At 53.9% G+C, this 18046-nt stretch overlaps 1 protein-coding gene across 1 annotated transcript; it reads right to left on the bottom strand.

Annotated features, from left to right (window-relative positions):
• Nucleotides 1–6427: 6427 nt before the first annotated feature.
• LOC139603726 (olfactory receptor 14J1-like) lies at nt 6428–7339 on the bottom strand. The gene has a single exon (XM_071454622.1). It carries the CDS (start codon nt 7337–7339, stop codon nt 6428–6430), a length of 912 nt encoding a protein of 303 aa, XP_071310723.1.
• Nucleotides 7340–18046: the final 10707 nt, after the last annotated feature.

The following is an 18046-nucleotide window of genomic DNA, read 5'->3' as shown; positions in this document are numbered from 1 at the left end:
AGGGACAAGGAGGCCATGAGGCCCCAGGCCTGCAAGGGTCACTTGTCTCCTGCTCCTGCCTCAGGCCCAGGCCCAGCAGCCATGGCCAAAGTGCTGCCCAAGTTGGCTCTGGCAGGGCTGTCTTGCAGCTGCTGCCCATGCCTGTGCCCTGTGCAGCCCAGGCTGTCCTACGGTGTCCCTGCCCTGCGCCTCTGTCCCTGCAGGCTGTCGGCATCCCCCGGCTGCCCCAGCTGGCTGGGCCCTTCCTTTGCTGACAGCTCTGCCTCCTGCCTGCCTCTGCCTGCCCACACAAAGCCTGGGGCTGATACCAAAAGGGTTCATTCCATTTTTACCCTGCCTGGGAACTTTCAGCAGGGGAACAAGGCATGCAGGGGCTGCTTTCCCAGCAAGGATGGTTGGAAGAGAAGGAGACATCTGGCTCAAGGGTGCAGGGGTAGAGAAAACAAGGACTGAATCTGGGAACTTGGCGTGGGTTTTATGGAAATGGGTAAAATATAATTGGTATTTAGACACTGTGTATAAGCAACACACTGGTAGAATTACATGTCCACGTAAGGTTAGGAGTTATCCCATGCTGGACCTCAGGCCTGAATAAATGATACCCTCTGAAATAGCAAATGAGTGTTATGGAGCCTTATTCTGATATTTCAAAAATTTGGTGACAGCAGAGGCCAACAGACCCAAGGAGTCAGCTGTGACACTGTGGAACCCCATGGAACAAAGGGTCCATTTTGATGCAGTGGAACTCCATGGAACCAAAAGTCCATTGTATCAGAGCAAGGCCTCATGGAACCAAGGAGAGCGTTGCTGACAGTGTGGAAACTCATGGAGCCATGGGGTCATTGTGACAGTGTGGGGCTGCATGGAACCAATGGTCCATTGTGGAACTGCAGAACCTTCTGGAATCAAGGGGATCATGTTCTGCTCTGGAACCTCATGGAGCAAAGGATCCATGGGGACACTGCGGTGCTCAGACCATTGTTGACAGTGGGAAAGCTCCTGGAGCCAAAAGTCCATTGTGACACAGCAAGGCCTCCTGTAACCAAGGGTCCCTTGTGGCTCTCTGGGGCTTCCCAGAACCAAGGAGACCATTTGGACACTGTGGGGCCTCATGGAACCACCTGGCACTGTGACACAGCGGGGCCACATGGAGCCAAGGGGCCACTGATATACTGAGGAACCTCATGGAACCAAAGGTCCATTGTTACACTGAGGGGCCCTGTGGAACCAATGGGACCATGGTGACACCATGGTGCTCCATGGAACCAAGGGGCCATTCTGATTCTGCTTTGCCTCATGGAGCCAAGGGGCCACCATGACACTGCAGGGCCTTGTGGAACTAAGGCAGCCTTGTGACACTGCGGGGCCCTTGGAACCAAGGGTCCATTGGGAGATTGCAGGGCCTCATGGAACCATGGAGACCATTATGGCCCTTTGGAACCCATTGGAACCCAGGGGCCATTCTGACACTGTGGAACCAAGGAGACCATTGCTCTGCTATGGGACATCATGGAACCATGGAGGCCATTGTGACACAGCGAAGCCTCATGGAACCAAGGGCACAATAATGACACTGTGGGGCTCCATGGGACCAAGGGGGGATTCTTAAAGTGCAGAACCAAGAAGACCATTGTGACACTATGGTGCATCATGGAACCAAAAGTCCATTTTGACACAGGAGGGTCTCATGGAACCATGGAGGCCATTTTCACACTTTGAGGCCTTGTGAAACCAAAGGGGCCATAGTGGCACTTTGTGTCCCCATGGAACCAAGGAGTCCATTGTGACACTATGAGGCCCTGTTGGGCCAAAGGGCCATTGTGGCCCTGTGTGGCACCATGGAACCAATGGACCATTGTGAAACTACATGGCCCCATGGAACTAAGGATTCATGGAAAAATGTGGGACTCATGGAACCAAAGGTCCATTGTGACATTGTGGGGCCTCATGGAACTAAGGGGGGACAATTGTGACACTGTGGGGCCCAGTGGAAGCCAGGGGCCAGTGTGACACAGCTGGGCCTCATGCAGCCAAGGGTCCACTGTGATCCTGAGGACCCCAAAAGAACCAAGGGGCCATTGTGACACTCTGCAGCTGTGGAGACCCTGAGAGGCATTCCCTGGGTTAGGGAGACACATGAAGCTTCCCTCAAAAGCTATTTGACCCCATTGGCTCCTTCCCCTTGTTCTGTGTCCCTCAGCCACTCCCTCTTCATTCCCCTATTGGCCCCATCTTTGTACTGCCCCCATGGCACTGCTCAGCCCCTTCCTCTGCAGATACAGAAACCTGGACTTCCCCCAGGAGTCCTGCCTTGTGACCCTGAACATCTCACTGCACGGCTGAATCAAACATCTGTGGGTACCATGCAAAGGCCCTTTTTGCTTCCCTACCCTGGGCTTTATTAGCAGCTATTTTGGCTGCAACAATGGTCCATTATGGCATTGATGATCCAAGGACACCATGGTGACACTGTGGGACCTCATGGATCCAAGGGGCCAATGTGACACTGAAGAACTTCATGGAACCCAGGGTCCATTGGGACACAGCAGGGCCTCATTGGAAAAAAGGAACCATTGCTGACAGTACAGAAACTCATGGAACCAAGGGGCCGTGGTGACACAGCAGGGCCACATGGAACCCAGGAGACCAGTGACATTTAGGGACCTCATGGAACCGGGGTCCATTATGGCACTGCAGAAACAAGGAGACCATTGTTGATGCTCTGGAAGCTCATGGAACCAAGCAGCCATTGTGACACTCCAGGGCCTCGTTGAACCAGGCAGACCATTGTGACACCACAGAACCTCATGGCACTGAGGGTTTATTGTGACACAGCAGGGCCCATGGAGCCGATTGTCCATTGTGACAATGAGGATCTGAGGAGACCATGGTGACACCGTGGAAGCTCATGGAGCCATGGGTCCATTGTGACATCATGGAACCTCATGGAGCCAAGGAGACCATTGTGACATCATGGAACCTCTGGAAACAAGGGTCCATTGTTACAGTCCAGAACCAAGGAGACCATGGTGACAGTACAGAACCTCACGGACGAAGATTCCATTGTTATACACTGGGGCTTCATGGAACCAAGGACCCATTGTGACACAGCAGGGCCACGTGGAACCAATGGTCCTTGGAGATACTGCAGATCCAAGGAGACCATGGTGATGCTGTGGAACCTCATGGAACCAAGGGGACATTGTGACACTCTGGGGCCCCATGGAACCAAATATTCATGGTGACACAGCGGGGCTGCTTGTGACCAATTGTCCATTGTGACACGGCAGATCCAAGAGACCAGGGTGACACTGTGGCAGTTGATGGAACCAAGGGGCTCTTGTGACACACCAAGGCCTTGTGGAACCAAGGAGAGCATTGTGGCAGTGCAGAACCAAGGAGGCCATTTTGACAGTACGGAACCCAATGGAAGCAAGGGTCCATTGTTCTAAAGCAGAGCCTCATGGAACCAAGGGGCCATTGTGAAACTGTGGGGCATAATGGAGCCAAGGACACCACTGATACTGAAATCTGCTGGATAGAAACTTCTGAAGAGAGTTTGGAGTATTTAAAAGCAGGTATTCTTTATTACAGCATGGTGGTCACTTGGGCCATCCTTCCTCCATTCGAGTGCACTGAGCATTGAATGAACAGAGTTTTTATCACACACACTCATTATGTATCCATTAGCTAACCCCACTTCCTTTGAGTTTATTTGACATAATTGCACCCCTTATCACAAGTCCTTACATGGTTCTTTGGGCTTTGTCTTCAACATCCAGTGTGCTTTTCAGGTGGCTGTTCCTTGACCCCTCCTTTTGAGTAAGGGCAATATTATTGTTCTGCATAACTTCTGCTTTGTCAGCCTTGCAGAGCTGAGCTGGCATCCTGCTTGCATTTTGTGTGGCTTCTGTTTGCCAGAGGCACATCCTCAATCAGTTTCTCCAAGGCTGTGCTGTTCTGTTCTACTGTCCTTGACAAGAGTAAATGTTGTTCTGTTCTCCTGTCCTTGTCTCAGTGCTCGCCCCGCATGAGGCGTCTGCAACCCTCCCAACCGATGGGCCTGGGGTGGGCAAGTGTTCCTGGGGAACAGGGATGGGACAGCTGGGCTGGACTGACCCAAGGGATGTTCCATTCCATGTCACACCATGATCAGCAATCACCTGAGAGAAGTGGGGGGCAAGGGGGTAGGGGATTAATTTCTTTTTAAAGACATTTTTCTTTCAAAACAGCACCTACACATACAGAATCCTCTTCTGCCACAAGGTGGTCAAACATTTTCTGCTGCTAGGAGATTTCCTGTGGATTTGCTTTTCTTCCATTTGTGGCCTTTTCTTTTTGTGGTTGGTTTGTTTGTGGGGTTTTTGTGTTGTTGTAGGTGGGTCCTGCTGTGGGGTTTGTTGTTTTTTTTTTGTTGGGTGTGGGTTTTTCCCTACTGAACTGCCTTTCTTCTGCCCTTTCTTGTGGCGTTTTTGGCACCTGATGGCAAGACAAATTTACCCAACTCAGTCATCTTGCTCAATTACGTTTTGCAGTCACCATTAATTAGATGAGTTCAGTCACAGACTCCCTGCAATTTGGCAGCATCCACAAAGGAATTGAAAGTTCATTTCATGCCATGTTAGAGACAATAGAAATATTCCACAGTGGTGGTCAAGGGCTGGTCACTGAGGGATGTCACCAGGGCATGGCTGCCAAGAGGACTCTGTACCGTGGATGACATTTGACCCTCACTGTTCAGCCAAATTCCCACCCAGCCCATGTTCCACTCCTTCAGCCCAGCTCTCTCCAGTCTGGCTCTGAGGAGACCACAGCAGACCCTGTCCCAGGCCTGGCTGAAGTCTGGGCACACAACATCCCCTTCTTTTCCCTCCCACGTGGGTTCTGCAGTGCCTGCCCTGTCCTGCCAGTGCCTGGAATGGCTGCAGGAGGATTTGCCACATCCCCTTCCCTGCTGAGCCTGACCAGGCTGGGACTCTCCCAGTCCCCCTCCCTGCCCCGTTTGCAGACTGGTTCCATGTCTGCCCTTCCCAAGTGCCCAGGACCCTCTGGGATGGCTCTGGCCTTTCCAAGGGGTTTGAGAGAGGTCCCACAGTGACACTGCCCAGCCTTCTCAACAGCCCTGACACCAAAGGCCTTTTCCACATCCCTCAGTTCAGTGTCCAGAACACAGCACAGCCCTGTCCAGGTCCTCGGGGTGGTTCAGAAGGGAGGCAGCTCTGATTTCTCCCCACAGACCCTCACTCTATCCAATGTCTCTCTGTGCAGTCCATGGCTGCCCTGAGCATTTTTCCCTGGAGCCTCCCTGCCTGGGATATTTCTCTCCATGCAGTCCTAACCACAACCCAGCAAAGAATTCAGGTGTTTTCCCAGAGGACGTTACTCTCAGAGTGAAGTGGCCTCAAGGCACTGTTTGTGCCACTGGAATTGTGCCACCCCCAGGTGCTGCTGATGGTGTTTGTGCTCACTGGGGTTCATCTCCCCACACACACACCATGCACCGCTGAGATCTCCTCAGCACAGAGCAAACATGGCCTGCTGGCCTGGTCCCTTGGTGTCCCTCCGTGCAGGGACAAACAACCTCCTGCAGGTGGGGAGAGGCCAGTGCTGGCAATGGTGGCTGCAGGGGCTGCTGTGGGACAATTGCCCTGGGCCACCTTCCCAGGCTGTCCCAGAACAAAGACACAGCCCAGGCCCTGCTCTGCTGCTGCCTCAGGTCCATGCCAGGAGCTCTGGCTGGGCCAGGACACTGCTGTGAGCCCCCCCTGCACACTCCCCCCTGCCCCAGGCCCTGGGCTTTGCTGGGCCAGGGCATTCCTGGAGCACATTGCTGACAGCAGCTCTGGAGGAGAGCAAAGCCTCCCTGCCCTGCCCTCAGGAGATGCCCTTTGCTGATGGAGCTGCTGTGCTGGAGCCCAGCTGTGTCCCAGCAGTGCCCATGGCCTGGCCCTGCCTGTGGCCACAGCAGGGACGCGCAGCAGGACAGGGACCAAGCTGCCAGAGCACTCCGGCCTTACAGCCACAGCAGGGCTGGCAAGGACAGGGTGGAGCTGGGCAGAGCAGCTCTGAAAGGACCAATCCCTGCTGCTCCCTGGCCGTGCTGCTCTGCTGGGACTCTTTCCCCTTCTCCCCTCTAACTTCATGCAGGTCTCTGAGCAGGGATCCCAGATAAAACAAGCACTGCAAGGTAGTTTATTTTCTTCAAATGCAGCGATAGCAAAATCCCTGGTTTACAGAGCTTCTGCGTCAAATTAGAGAGGCAGACAGTGAATTTGATGGGGGTCATTAAAAAAATATATTGAGGATAATTTTATAACAGAAAACCCCACTGAACACTACCAAAGACCTGGGCAGACCTGTTGGGCCATTCATGAATTCCATTACGAAAACTATGCAAAAGGAAACAGGCAATTTGTTGCTTCAGAAGTCATCCAGTCATCATTTTCCTCAGGGCATCCTTGAGCTCCTGGTTCCTCAGGCTGTAGATGAGGGGGTTCAGGGCTGGAGGCACCAGCGAGTACAGAACTGACACTGCCAGATCCAGGGATGGGGAAGAGATGGAGGGGGGCTTCAAGTAGGCAAATGTGCCAGTGCTGAGGAACAGGGAGACCACGGCCAGGTGAGGGAGGCAGGTGGAAAAGGCTTTGTGCCGTCCCTGCTGAGAGGGGATCCTCAGCACAGCCCTGAAGATTTGCACATAGGAGAAAACAATAAACACAAAACAGCCAAATGCTAAAGAGGTAGTGAAAACAGAAACCCCAAGTTCCCGGAGTTTGGAGTGTGAGCAGGAGAGCTTGAGGATCTGAGGGATTTCACAGAAGAACTGGCCCAGGGCATTGCCGTGGCACAGAGGCAGGGAAAATGTATTGGCCGTGTGCAGCAGAGCATTGAGAAAGGCACTGGCCCAGGCAGCTGCTGCCATGTGGGCACAAGCTCTGCTGCCCAGGAGGGTCCCGTAGTGCAGGGGTTTGCAGATGGACACATAGCGGTCGTAGCACATGATGGTCAGGAGGGAAAACTCTGCAGAAATGAAAAAGACAAAGAGAAAGAGCTGTGCAGCACATGCTGAGTAGGAGATGGTGCTGGTGTCCCAGAGGGAATTGTGCATGGCTTTGGGGACAGTGGTGCAGATGGAGCCCAGGTCGCTGAGGGCCAGGTTGAGCAGGAAGAAGAACATGGGCGTGTGCAGGTGGTGGCCGCAGGCTACGGCGCTGATGATGAGGCCGTTGCCCAGGAGGGCAGCCAGGGAGATGCCCAGCAAGAGGCAGAAGTGCAGGAGCTGCAGCTGCCGCGTGTCTGCCAATGCCAGCAGGAGGAAGTGCCTGATGGAGTTGGACATTGCTTCACTCTGGCCATGGTGGACTGTTGAAAGAAGACATTGACAAGCTCTTTGAGTCAATCCTATGGGGTTATTTTAGGAGTTCCCTTAAAACTACTTCTCTACTTGTGCGGAAACTTCACTCAACATTTTTATTCTTGAGCTTGGGTTTCTGCTCCTGAGTTACTGATTCATCTTCAGCATTGCTCTCAGGCTGAAACCCGGGGAAGCCCAGAGGGAAAACAGGGCTCCCTGTGCCCCAGTGCAGTCAGACCTGCTGGTCCCCACACAGGTGCCCTCTGCCCATTACACCTCCCTCTATTTCAGGGTGATCGAACATAAAACATGACTGAAAAATAAATCTGGAGTTTTTAAAGACTCCAGATTTAATGTCAATTTCACTAAGCCCTTCTCTCTTTCCCAGCACACCTGAACAGGAAGGGATACCAAGGGTTGGTCTGGTTCTCTGCTGCCTGGAGTTGTGCCTACTGGGAACTGTTTCTCTCTATCCAAGCCTTGTCCCTGCCAGTGCTGCCAGAGCCCAGCCCAGCCCTGGGGGCTCAGCTCTGCCCTGCAGACCCCTCCCAGCACAGGGCACTGCCCAGGGGCATCTCCCTGGCAGCAGGGCCTTAAGGGCAGGCCAGACAAACAGAGATGCTGCAAGCCAAGGTGCTGCTGCTGCTGTGTGTAGGGAGAGGAGGCTGAGGAGGCACTTTCTGAGGGAGATCTGAGGCCCATCTGCTGATGCCCAGGCTGACAGTGCAGGAGGCTCAGGGACACAGCCAAAGCTGACAGCCCCTTTCCCTTCCCTTTAGGAGAGAGCTGAGAGCAGCCCTGGCCATGCAGCACCATCTCCAGAGCAGGAGGAATCTGCCCTGATGGGGGTGGCTCCTTGCACCTGGAACTTCTCCCCTGCAGCGTCCATGGGGAGCTGCCAGGCAGGCTGAGAGCTGCCCCTGGCAGGTGGCACATGCCCTGGGCTGGCCAAGAGCCCTGAGGGCTGCAGGAGCTGCTCTGCAGGACAGCCCTGGGCAGCCCTGGCTGCAGCCCCAGCTTCAGCCCCTGCAGCCGTCCCTGGCAGCAGGAGCCGTCCTGCCCTGTCCCTCTGACGGTGCCCAGGGCAGCCCCACTCTGCAGCACATCCTCCTCCCCCTCCTCCTCCTCCTGCTCCTGCTCCTCCTGCGCCACAGAGAAACTGGGAGAGTCCTCCTGACACATCCCCCAGGCTCTGGGGTGTGCTGGCTTCAGGAGATCCCTCCAGGAGCACAGGGGACATTGCCCTGCACCCACACACTCACCATGCACAGGGCTGTGAAGATCTTTCCCCAGGTGAAGTCTCAGCTCAATGTCTTCCCAATCCTGATTGCCTTCAGCCTATCTCTGCCTGGCTCCTGTCCCCTCAGTGCCTGCAGGCAGAGCCCTCAGCCCTGCTGGGCTGGGAGAGGAGCTGGCCCTGGAAGAGCTGTTCCTTTAAAGCTCAGCAGCACAGACACAGCACAAGGACTTTAATGAGCCTCTTGGGGATTTGGTGTTGTTTACATCAGACTCAGTCCCTGAGAGTATCTTCAAAAACTTCTCAAGAACTCAAAGTTAAATTTAGACTCCAAATTTTCTGAAGTTTTAATGGGTCCCACTGAGGGACAGGACTGAGCAAGTGTCCCCAGGTTCCAGTTAGAGCAGAACACTGGAGGCAGTGATGTGATTTAACAAAAATATGTGGATATTGATCTAATACTGATATCCAACTGTGACAGACAAAGACTCTTTAACAGTTTAAAGTTAGAAAGTCTATGTTTATTGTGACGCTGGGCAGTGTGCGGGATAGCAGGGAAAAGGAGGCAATGAGGCCCCAGGCCTGCAAGGGTCACTTGTCTCCTGCTCCTGCCTCAGGCCCAGGCCCAGCAGCCATGGCCAAAGTGCTGCCCCAGTTGGCTCTGGCAGGGCTGTCTTGCAGCTGCTGCCCATGCCTGTGCCCTGTGCAGCCCAGGCTGTCCTACGGTGTCCCTGCCCTGCGCCTCTGTCCCTGCAGGCTGTCGGCATCCCCCGGCTGCCCCAGCTGGCTGGGCCCTTCCTTTGCTGACAGCTCTGCCTCCTGCCTGCCTCTGCCTGCCCACACAGAGCCTGGGGCTGACCCAGACTCCTTCTGGGGGATGTGTTGCTCCACAGCCCTCCCCTGTGAGGGAAATTCCTTTCTCTTTTTTCCTAATCTTGTCTTCCCCAGGTTCCCATAGCTTTGATTTTTTTCTTTCTCGGGCTGTTCTCTAGCAGGTTATAATGAGCCACCCTTCAGTCCCTCCCAGGGCTCTCCTCTGCTGTCCTCAGTCTCCACCCCACTGGGCACAGAGCTCCTCTGTCCCTGTAGAGTACTCATGTGCTTGAGGCCATGGGTGCCTGGAAAAGAAGGACGGTTTTTTCTACAGGAAGGAAACCACAGAGCCCCAGGGTTTTGAAGGCAGATCAGAGGCAGTCACCTGAGGCCAAGGCCAGCCAGACCTGTCTGTCCTTGCAGCTTTTGTTTGGGAGCAGTTCTTGGGTAGAAGGAATTTGGGAGGCCAAATCCCAGTTTTGTCCATGGGCACCTGGATGAGAAGGACAGTTCTTTTCCATAGGAAGGAAAGTACAGAGCCCCAGTGTTTCACAAGCAGATGAGAGCTGGCCCTCAGGAAGCCAAGGGAACCTAGACAGTCCTGGCAACTTTTGTCTGAGAGCTGTCCTTGGATATAGGGAATTTTGGAGGCAGATTCCCAATTTTGGCTATGGACACCTGAAAGATGTTTTTTCCATGGAAAGAAAAGCTTGGCCCTCCAGTGTTTTGAAGACAGATGAGAGGTGGCCCCCAGGATGCCAAGGCCACCCAGACCTGTCTGTTCTTGCAGGTTTCATATGGGACAATCTTTGGATTTAATCAAATATGGAGGTAGAATCCCAATTTTAGCCATGAACCCCTGGAGGAGGAGACTTCTTTCCCACTGAAAGGAAAGCACAGAACTCCAGGGCTTCAGGAGCAGATGAGAAGCAACCCTTAACATGCCAAGGTCAGCTGGACCAGTCAGGCCAAGCCACCAGAACTTTTCCATGTTCTTGGATCCCTGGAGCCCTGCAGTATCACAATTGTCCTTTGGTTCCATGAGGCCCTGTAGTATCACAACAGATTTTTGTTTCCATAAGGCCCAGCAATACCACAATGGTCTCCTTGGCTCCGCAGTGGCACAATGGCCCCTTGCTTCTGTTGGGCTCCCCAGCATCACAATGGACCCTTGGTCCCGCAAGGCCTGGCTTTGTCACACTGGCCCCTTGGTGCCATGGGGACTCAGGGTGCCAGAATGTTCTCACTGCTTTCACAAGTCCCTGCAGTGTCACAAAGAGCTCCTTGGTTCCACAAGGCCCTGCAGAGCCCCTTGACTCAACAAGGCTCAAAGTGCCATAATGGTCTCCAGGATTCCAGGAGGCCCTCCAGTGTCACAAGGGCACCTTGGCTCCATGAAGCCCTGAAGTACGGACTTGGCTCTTGATCCCACTGGGCTCCTCACTGTCACATCAGTTCTTAGTTCCACGCAGCCCTGTAGTGTCACAATGGTCTCCTTGGTTCCACAGAGTCAGAATGTCCCCGTTGTCTCATGGAGCCCCACTATGATCCCCTTGATTCCATGAGGCCCTGCCGTGCTACAATGAGCCCTTGGTTAAACGAGGCCCTGCAGTGTCCCAATGGCCCCTTGGTTCCAGTGGGTCCTGAAGTGTCTGTTCCAGATTGCAAGGCGAGATGTATTCCATTACCATCTGTAGGGCAGATTACCTTTGTCAAGTGGGCAGTTTTCCTTATTCCTCTCTCTGAGTGACCACAGTCACTCCTCCCTTGAGAGGGGACATCTGTTGATACTGGGCTATTGAATGTCACTGCATGACTGATAAGAACTATAACATCCCATTGTGAGATGCTCCGCCCAGAGGGAGGAGCCAAGCATTCCTACCTGGATATAATCCGGAGATTCGGAAACACCAGCACAGCTTCTCCACTGGATTTCCCAGAGGAACAGCTGCCTCTTCCACTGGATCTTCAGAGGAAGAATTCACTCTTTTCTACAGGACCCCCTGCTCCAACAGAACCACACCTGACACTCCAGGAGGGCTGCAGCCACAATTCCAATTGGACTGCTACCAACACCCTGACCCACAGGGTGTCAGGTTGAGTTCTGACTCTGTCAGTGTTGTTTTAGTGCACTGCATTGTTTATTTTATCCTTTTATTTTTTCTTCCCTATTAAAGAACTGTTATTTCCTGCTCCCATATTTTTCTGCCTGAGATCGCCTTAATTTAAAATTTATAGCAGTTCAGAGGGGTGGGGAGGGTTTACATTCTCCATTTCAGGGGAGGCTCCTGCCTTCCTTAGCAGACTCCAGTCTTTCCGAACCAAGACAGGGGTGCTACGTGGACATGAGACAGCTGGTCCTGTCCTGCTGGGTCCCAGCAGTGCCTCACAGCAGCCCTGCACCCACGTCAGGATGCTGGCCAAGAGGTCCTGGTAGCTGAGGCAGCTGATTTTAAGCTTATGCAGGTGCCTACAGGTCAAGGGTAATGGTGTTCCCCCAGGATATAGCAGTCCTGAGGGCTCTCCCTCATTCAAAGAAATTGGCAGACAAATGCATTGTCTGCCAAAAGCCCTTTCATTGACTTGGCAGGAGGACAGGTGTCTGCACCCCACTAAAATCTTTCTCCACCATAAATATAAATTTCAGTGGGTTGATGTAGGAATTGTATCAAAAATACCATCCATTTTTACACTGCTGAGGTGATTCAAAAGGCAGGGGATTAGAAATACATTGGGTCAGATTCCAAGATTTGAAGATGATGTCTGGGTGCTGGCCAGGAGCGCTCTCAATGCCCTAAAGCAGCACAGTCTTCCTCTTCCCTGCACTGGGCTGATTCCCTACTTGCCTTTAGTTCTTCTGGCAACTATGTCTAAAGCTTTTGTCAAGTCACTCTCTTGTCAAGTTAGGCCAGCCAGGTTTTTCTTATGCTAACTGGTGCTAAGGACTTATGTCTGTCTGTGCTAAGCACTTGTTTACTAATGTGAATTGCTTGTGCTTACTTATGTCAAACCAAGGCCTTGTTCCATTGCCAAAGGTACCTGAGGCCCCCTGCTCCTTGTGGCACCAGTTGCTTTGCTGTGGGATGTTCTGCCTCCCCGGAGAGTAAAGAGGGAGCTGGAGAAAGAGCTGGCCAGGCTGCTCTGGATCCTTTCCCAGCAGCCCTGGCTGAGTGGAGCAGTCCGAGCTGAGCGCAGAGGTGCCCATGGAACAGCCGTGCCCAGGAAGGCTCGGTGGGAAGGGTGATCCAGGAACCACAGGCCTGGCAGCCTGAGCTGCCACCGGGGAAGGCCTTGGAGCAGATCCTCCTGAGTGCCAGCCCACGGCACGCGCAGGGAGCCAGGGCGTCTGCTGGAGGCTGGGAAAGCTCTGCGGAGGGACAGGGACAGCTGGGGGTCCTGCTGGGGTGTTGAGGGCTTCTGTGTGGGAGTTTGGGGGGTTGGTGTTGGTGGGTGTTGGAGAAGGCATTTTCTGGAAGGTGAGAGGTCTGGGCTGGAATTTGAGTCAGTTTGAAGGCAGCATCTGTGCTTTGGCGCAGCTTTGGTTACAGAGGGCAGAAAGAATATCTGTGACTTTTACTCTTCATGGTCCTGATTCTCCTGCAGGGAACAAGAGGGGAGAGCTGTACTTTACTGGCCACTTAGATATCTGTACCAGGGGGAGGATTAGCCCTTTTGCCATCTACTCATTTGCTTGGGCTACTTTTGTAACACTGAGTGGACTTGAATTTCTTGAGAGCTTTTATTCCTTAAGAGAATTAGGATATTATCATCCCTTCATAGGAAACTGTTTGCAAACCAAAGAATGGCCTTTTGTTTGTCTCTTTGTAGTGTTATGTTCTGTAAAGTGACTCTCAGTGTATGATGTTAAGGCAAATGAGTTGCTGCTTTGAGAAGGGAAGCAAAATTCCAACTCTTCCCCTTCTCAGGCCATCCCAATGAATTTGGGAAGTTTGCAACTTTTTGGAACTACTTGAGTTGAGCAATGGGAAGTAAAGATTTCCTGAACTGAGGACTCTTAAATACCAGGTTCTTCTGTGCCTTCGCCACTAAGGTGTTTTTGTGCTGAAGGAAATGACTTCAATGAGAAAATAATTTCAGCATGGAGTAAGAGACCAAGTGTTGCCAGCAGTTGCTCCAGGTGCTGCTGCCAACAGCCCCTGCAGGAAGGAGCACAGCCCCCAATGCACGTGGGCTTTGGCTCCCTGTGGCACAGAAGCCCCCCGGGGGCACAGGTCTCTGGGGCAGGAGATGGGCACCAGCGCTGCCAGAGCTCGGGGGGTGGCAGCTCTGCTTGGGCAGGGACTCTGCCACAGCTGCTGCTGTCAGCGCTGCCCGGGCCCCAAGGGTCAGAGCAGCATTCGTGCCCTGGCCCACACGTTCCTTGTCTGTGTCACACCCGTGGTTTTAGGATGGCCACCAGCTGGGACGTGTCCCAAGGAGGCCGTGCCAGCTTCTGTGGAAGGTCCTGTGCCCTTCCCAGCGCGGCTGCATCGGCAGCCCTGGGGCTCCTTCTGCTGCTCTGAGCCTGCAGAGCAGGGCAGTGTTTTCTGATGGTTTCAGCTGTTCCTAAAGACCCTGTTGGGCTGTCTTAGACACTTGGTGTGAGAGATTTCTTCCAACCTGAGCCACTTTGGCTGGGCTGGGTGTGGCCCCAGGGCAGGGGGCAGTGTGTGCAGGGGTCCTTTGTGACATGCTGCAGCACGGTCACCATGCCATGGAATGGGTGTCCAAGGCCCCTTTGTGACACGTGGGAAATAGCAGCTTGCCCGGCTGCTGGGAACAGGCCATGGGGCAGAACGGGACAGAGTGGTGCCATGAGGAGCCCCCGCACAGTGCACTCGTTCCCGTCTGACCCGCAGCCTTTCCCAGGCGTTATTCCTGCAGCTGAGCTCGAGGCCAGACCACAGGACTTGGTGACCCGTGGCCTTCCCGAGACTTCTCTTCTGCAGGTGCTCTCCAGGGCAGAGCGTGGCACTTGGTGCCCCAGAGGCATCTCCCATCCCTGCCACCAGTGCCCTCAAGGCCCCACCACAATCCTTGACAGGAGTCTCCTGTCCTTGTGGCAGGAGCCCTGGAGACCAGAGTGCAGGACTTGCTGTCCTGTAGCCTTCCCCAGGCTTCTGTCTTCAAGGTGCCTTCCAGGCACAACTGCAGGACTTGCTGACTCGGAGCTTTTCCCAGGCATCTCTCCTGCAAGTAGCCACAAATCCAGTCACTAACATGGAGCAGAGATCCCTGAGAGCGACCAATGTGGCCTGGGGGGGAAGAGGAGGAAGAAGGCCCTGCCGTTGCCCCAGCAGGGGAAAGCAAAGAGGTGGTGCCGTTTGAGCTGCCGCAAGAGGGTGAGTGCCAGAGCTGGGCCACAGGGTTGGTGCCTGCAGCCAGCTTGGCACCTTTGCATCCCATCCCATCCCATCCCATCCCATCCCATCCCATCCCATCCCATCCCATCCCCTGGGCCATGCCCATGGACAGGACGGAAGAGGGGCTGGGCAGACACCCCGCAGGGGCCGTGCTCCATCCACTGGGGCATCCCGGGGCTCTCCCTGCCTGGGGAGCGCAGGGCTGGGCCGTGTTCTCCGGCCTCTCCCGCAGCCCCTCAGCTCTGGCTGTGCTCGCTCTTTGCCAGGTGCAGCCCTGGAGCGCACACAACAGCAGGAGCCCGCCCGTGGCCTCTTCCGCAGAACAGCGCAGGTACCTGCAGCCATCCCCACCTGGGCTGGGCCTGCTGGCACCGCGCTTGCAGCATTCCCTGCAACATCCCTGGCTTCTTCCCCTTCTCCTACAGCTGGTTTGCAAATTCATCAAGAAAATTCGGGCGGAAGAGACCAGCCCCATGGGCACTGGGCTCAGAGCCTATTCGCACATCTTCAAAACCAAGATCAGTGCTGCTCTGCTGGATATGCTGGTAGAGGAGGGCTTTTCCAACCCAAAGCAAGTAAGCAGCCTGTGGCCAGGGGTTTCACCCTCCCAGGAATTGCTTGGTCTCCCAAGCCATGCCTGCTGCTCACTGGATCTCTTGGAGGCCATGGCAGTGTGGTGGCAAGGGAAGCACTTGTCTGGAGAAGCTGGGCACATTCCTCCCTCTGGCCGCTTTCCAAGTGTCCCTGTGCCTTCTCCATGTTCCTTCTCCAGGTGCCCCCATGCTTCTCCAGTTCTTTCATATTATTTTGAAAGAAATAATAACCAGGGCTAGGGGGGTCCTGCCTCTAGCCAGGAAGAGGAACAGCAAAACCGGATTTTCTGGATGGTGTGGATCCAATGGCCTGGCACATCAGAGCCACAAAAATACAACGCCTTAGTTGATACCAGTGTGCAGTGTACCCTAATGCCATCAGGACATGGGGGGGCAGAACCTGTTTCCATTGCTGGGGTGACGGGGGGATCACAGCAATTGACCCTGTTGGGAGCCCAGGTGAGCCTGACTGGGAAGGAGTGGCAGAAACATCCTATTGTGACTGGCCCAGAGGCCCCGTGTATTCTGGGCATAGACTTCTTCCAGAATGGCTTCACAAACACCCCAAGGGACTCAGGTGGGCTTTTGGAATAGCTGCGGTAGAGGCAGAGAACATTAAGCAGTTGAACACCTTGCCTGGACTATCAGAAAACTCATCTGCAGTAGGACTCCTGAGGGTGGAAGAGCAACGAGTACCAATTGTCACCTTGATGGTGCACCGCTGGCAGTGTTGAACAAATTGAGATGCCGTGATCTGTAGCAGGCTCCGAGCCTGCTAGGGCTCCGTGGGGGGAAGAGGCTTAAAGATAGGAAAATGCCAAGCCACGGTGAAATAGCAACGAATTGAGATGCCGTGATCCCCATCCACAGAATGATCCGTGAGCTGGAGAGCCAAGGGGTGCTCAGCAAATCCCACTCACCCTTCAACAGCCCCACCTGGCCTGTGCACAATCTGACAGAGAATGGAGATTGACTGTGGGCTATCGTGGCTTGAATGAAGTGACTCCACCGCTGAGCGCGGCTGTGCCGGACATGCTGGAGCTCCAGTACGAGCTGGAGTCCAAGGCAGCAAAGTGCTTTGCCACTATAGACATTGCTAACTTGTTTTTCTCCATTCCTCTGGCAGCAGAATGCAGGCCTCAGTTTGCTTTCACCTGGAGGGGCGTGCAGTACGCCTGGAACCAACTGCCCCAGGGGTGGAAGCACAGCCCCACCATCTGCCATGGACTGATCCAGGCTGCGCTGGAAAAGGGTGAGGCTCCAGAACACCTGCAGTACATCGAGGACATCATTGTGTGGGGGAACACGGCAATGGAAGTGTTTGAGAAAGGAGAGAGGATCATCCAGATTCTGCTGGAAGCTGGCTTTGCCATCAAGAAGAGCAAAATCAAAGGACCCGCCCGAGAGATCCAGCTTCTGGGAGTGAAGTGGCAAGATGGATGGTGTCAGATTCCCACTGAGGTCATCAGTAAGATCACAACAATGTCTCCACCGACCAGCAAGAAGGAAACACAAGCTTTCTTAGCCATAGGTTTTTGGAGAATGCTCATTCCTGAGTACAGCCAGATTGTGAGCCCTCTCCACCTGGTCACCTGCAAGAAGAATGAGTTCTACTGGGGCCCTGAACAGCAACCAGCCTTTGCTCAGATCAAGCAGGAGATCACTCATGCAGTAGCCCTTGGCCCAGTCAGGACAGGAGCAGAGGTGAAGAACGTGCTCTACTCTGCAGCCAGGAACAATGGCTTGTCCTGGACCCTTTGGCAGAAGGTGCCTGGGGAGACTCAAGGCCGATCACTGGGATTCTGGAGCCAAAGTTACAGAGGATCCAAAGCCAACTACACTCCCACTGAGAAGGAAATCCTGGCTGCCTATGAAGGAGTTCAAGGGACCTCGGAGGTGACTGGCACAGAAGCACAACTCCTCCTGGCACCCCGACTACCAGTGCTGGGTTGGATGTTTAAAAGAAAGGTTCTCTGTACCCACCACAGCACTGACACCACATGGGGCAAATGGATTGCTCTGATCACACAGCGTGCCTGTATTGGAAACCTGAATCGCCTTGGGATTTTGGAGATAAATACAAACTGGCTGGAAGGTGAAAACTTTGGTCTCACTGACAAAGAGGAGCAGGTACAAGTGACATGGGCTGAGGAAGCTCCACCGTACAACCAACTACCAGCAGAGGAAACACGCTACGCTCTTTTCACTGACGGTTCCTGTCACATTGTAGGGATGAACTGGAAATGGAAAGCAGCTGTATGGAGCCCCACACGACAGATTGCACAAGCTACCAAAGGAGGAGGTGGATGAAGTCAATTTACTGAACTCAAAGCCATTCAGATGGCCCTGGACATTGCTGAAAGAGACAAGGGGCCAAAACGAGACCTTTTATATTGATTCATGGATGGTAGCAAATGATCTGTGAGGTTGGCTGGAAAGGTGGAAAAAGTCCAACTGGCAGCATAGAGGAAAATCAGTCTGGGCTGCTGATGAATGGAAAGACATTGCTTCTTGGTTGGAGAAGCTACCTGTGAAAGTCTGCCACGGAGATGCCCATGTCCCCAAGAGTCGGGCTAGTGAGGAACACCAAAACAACGAGCGGGTAGGTCAGGCTGCAAAGATAGAAGTGCCAAAGATGGACTTAGATTGGCAACATACGGGGGAGTTGTTCCCAGCTCAATGGGCC

Source organism: Agelaius tricolor, unplaced genomic scaffold (assembly GCF_023055355.1).
Source record: "Agelaius tricolor isolate 1412-34295 unplaced genomic scaffold, bAgeTri1.0.p SCAF_40, whole genome shotgun sequence".
Classification (NCBI taxonomy): domain Eukaryota; kingdom Metazoa; phylum Chordata; class Aves; order Passeriformes; family Icteridae; genus Agelaius; species Agelaius tricolor.
Note: the sequence above shows the minus strand (reverse complement) of the source record. Positions and strands in the feature narration are given on the sequence as shown.

Excerpts from the sequence above, each read along its gene's own strand:
- LOC139603726 (XM_071454622.1), bottom strand. The coding sequence starts at position 7,339 with ATGTCCAACTCCATCAGGCACTTCCTCCTGCTGGCATTGGCAGACACG.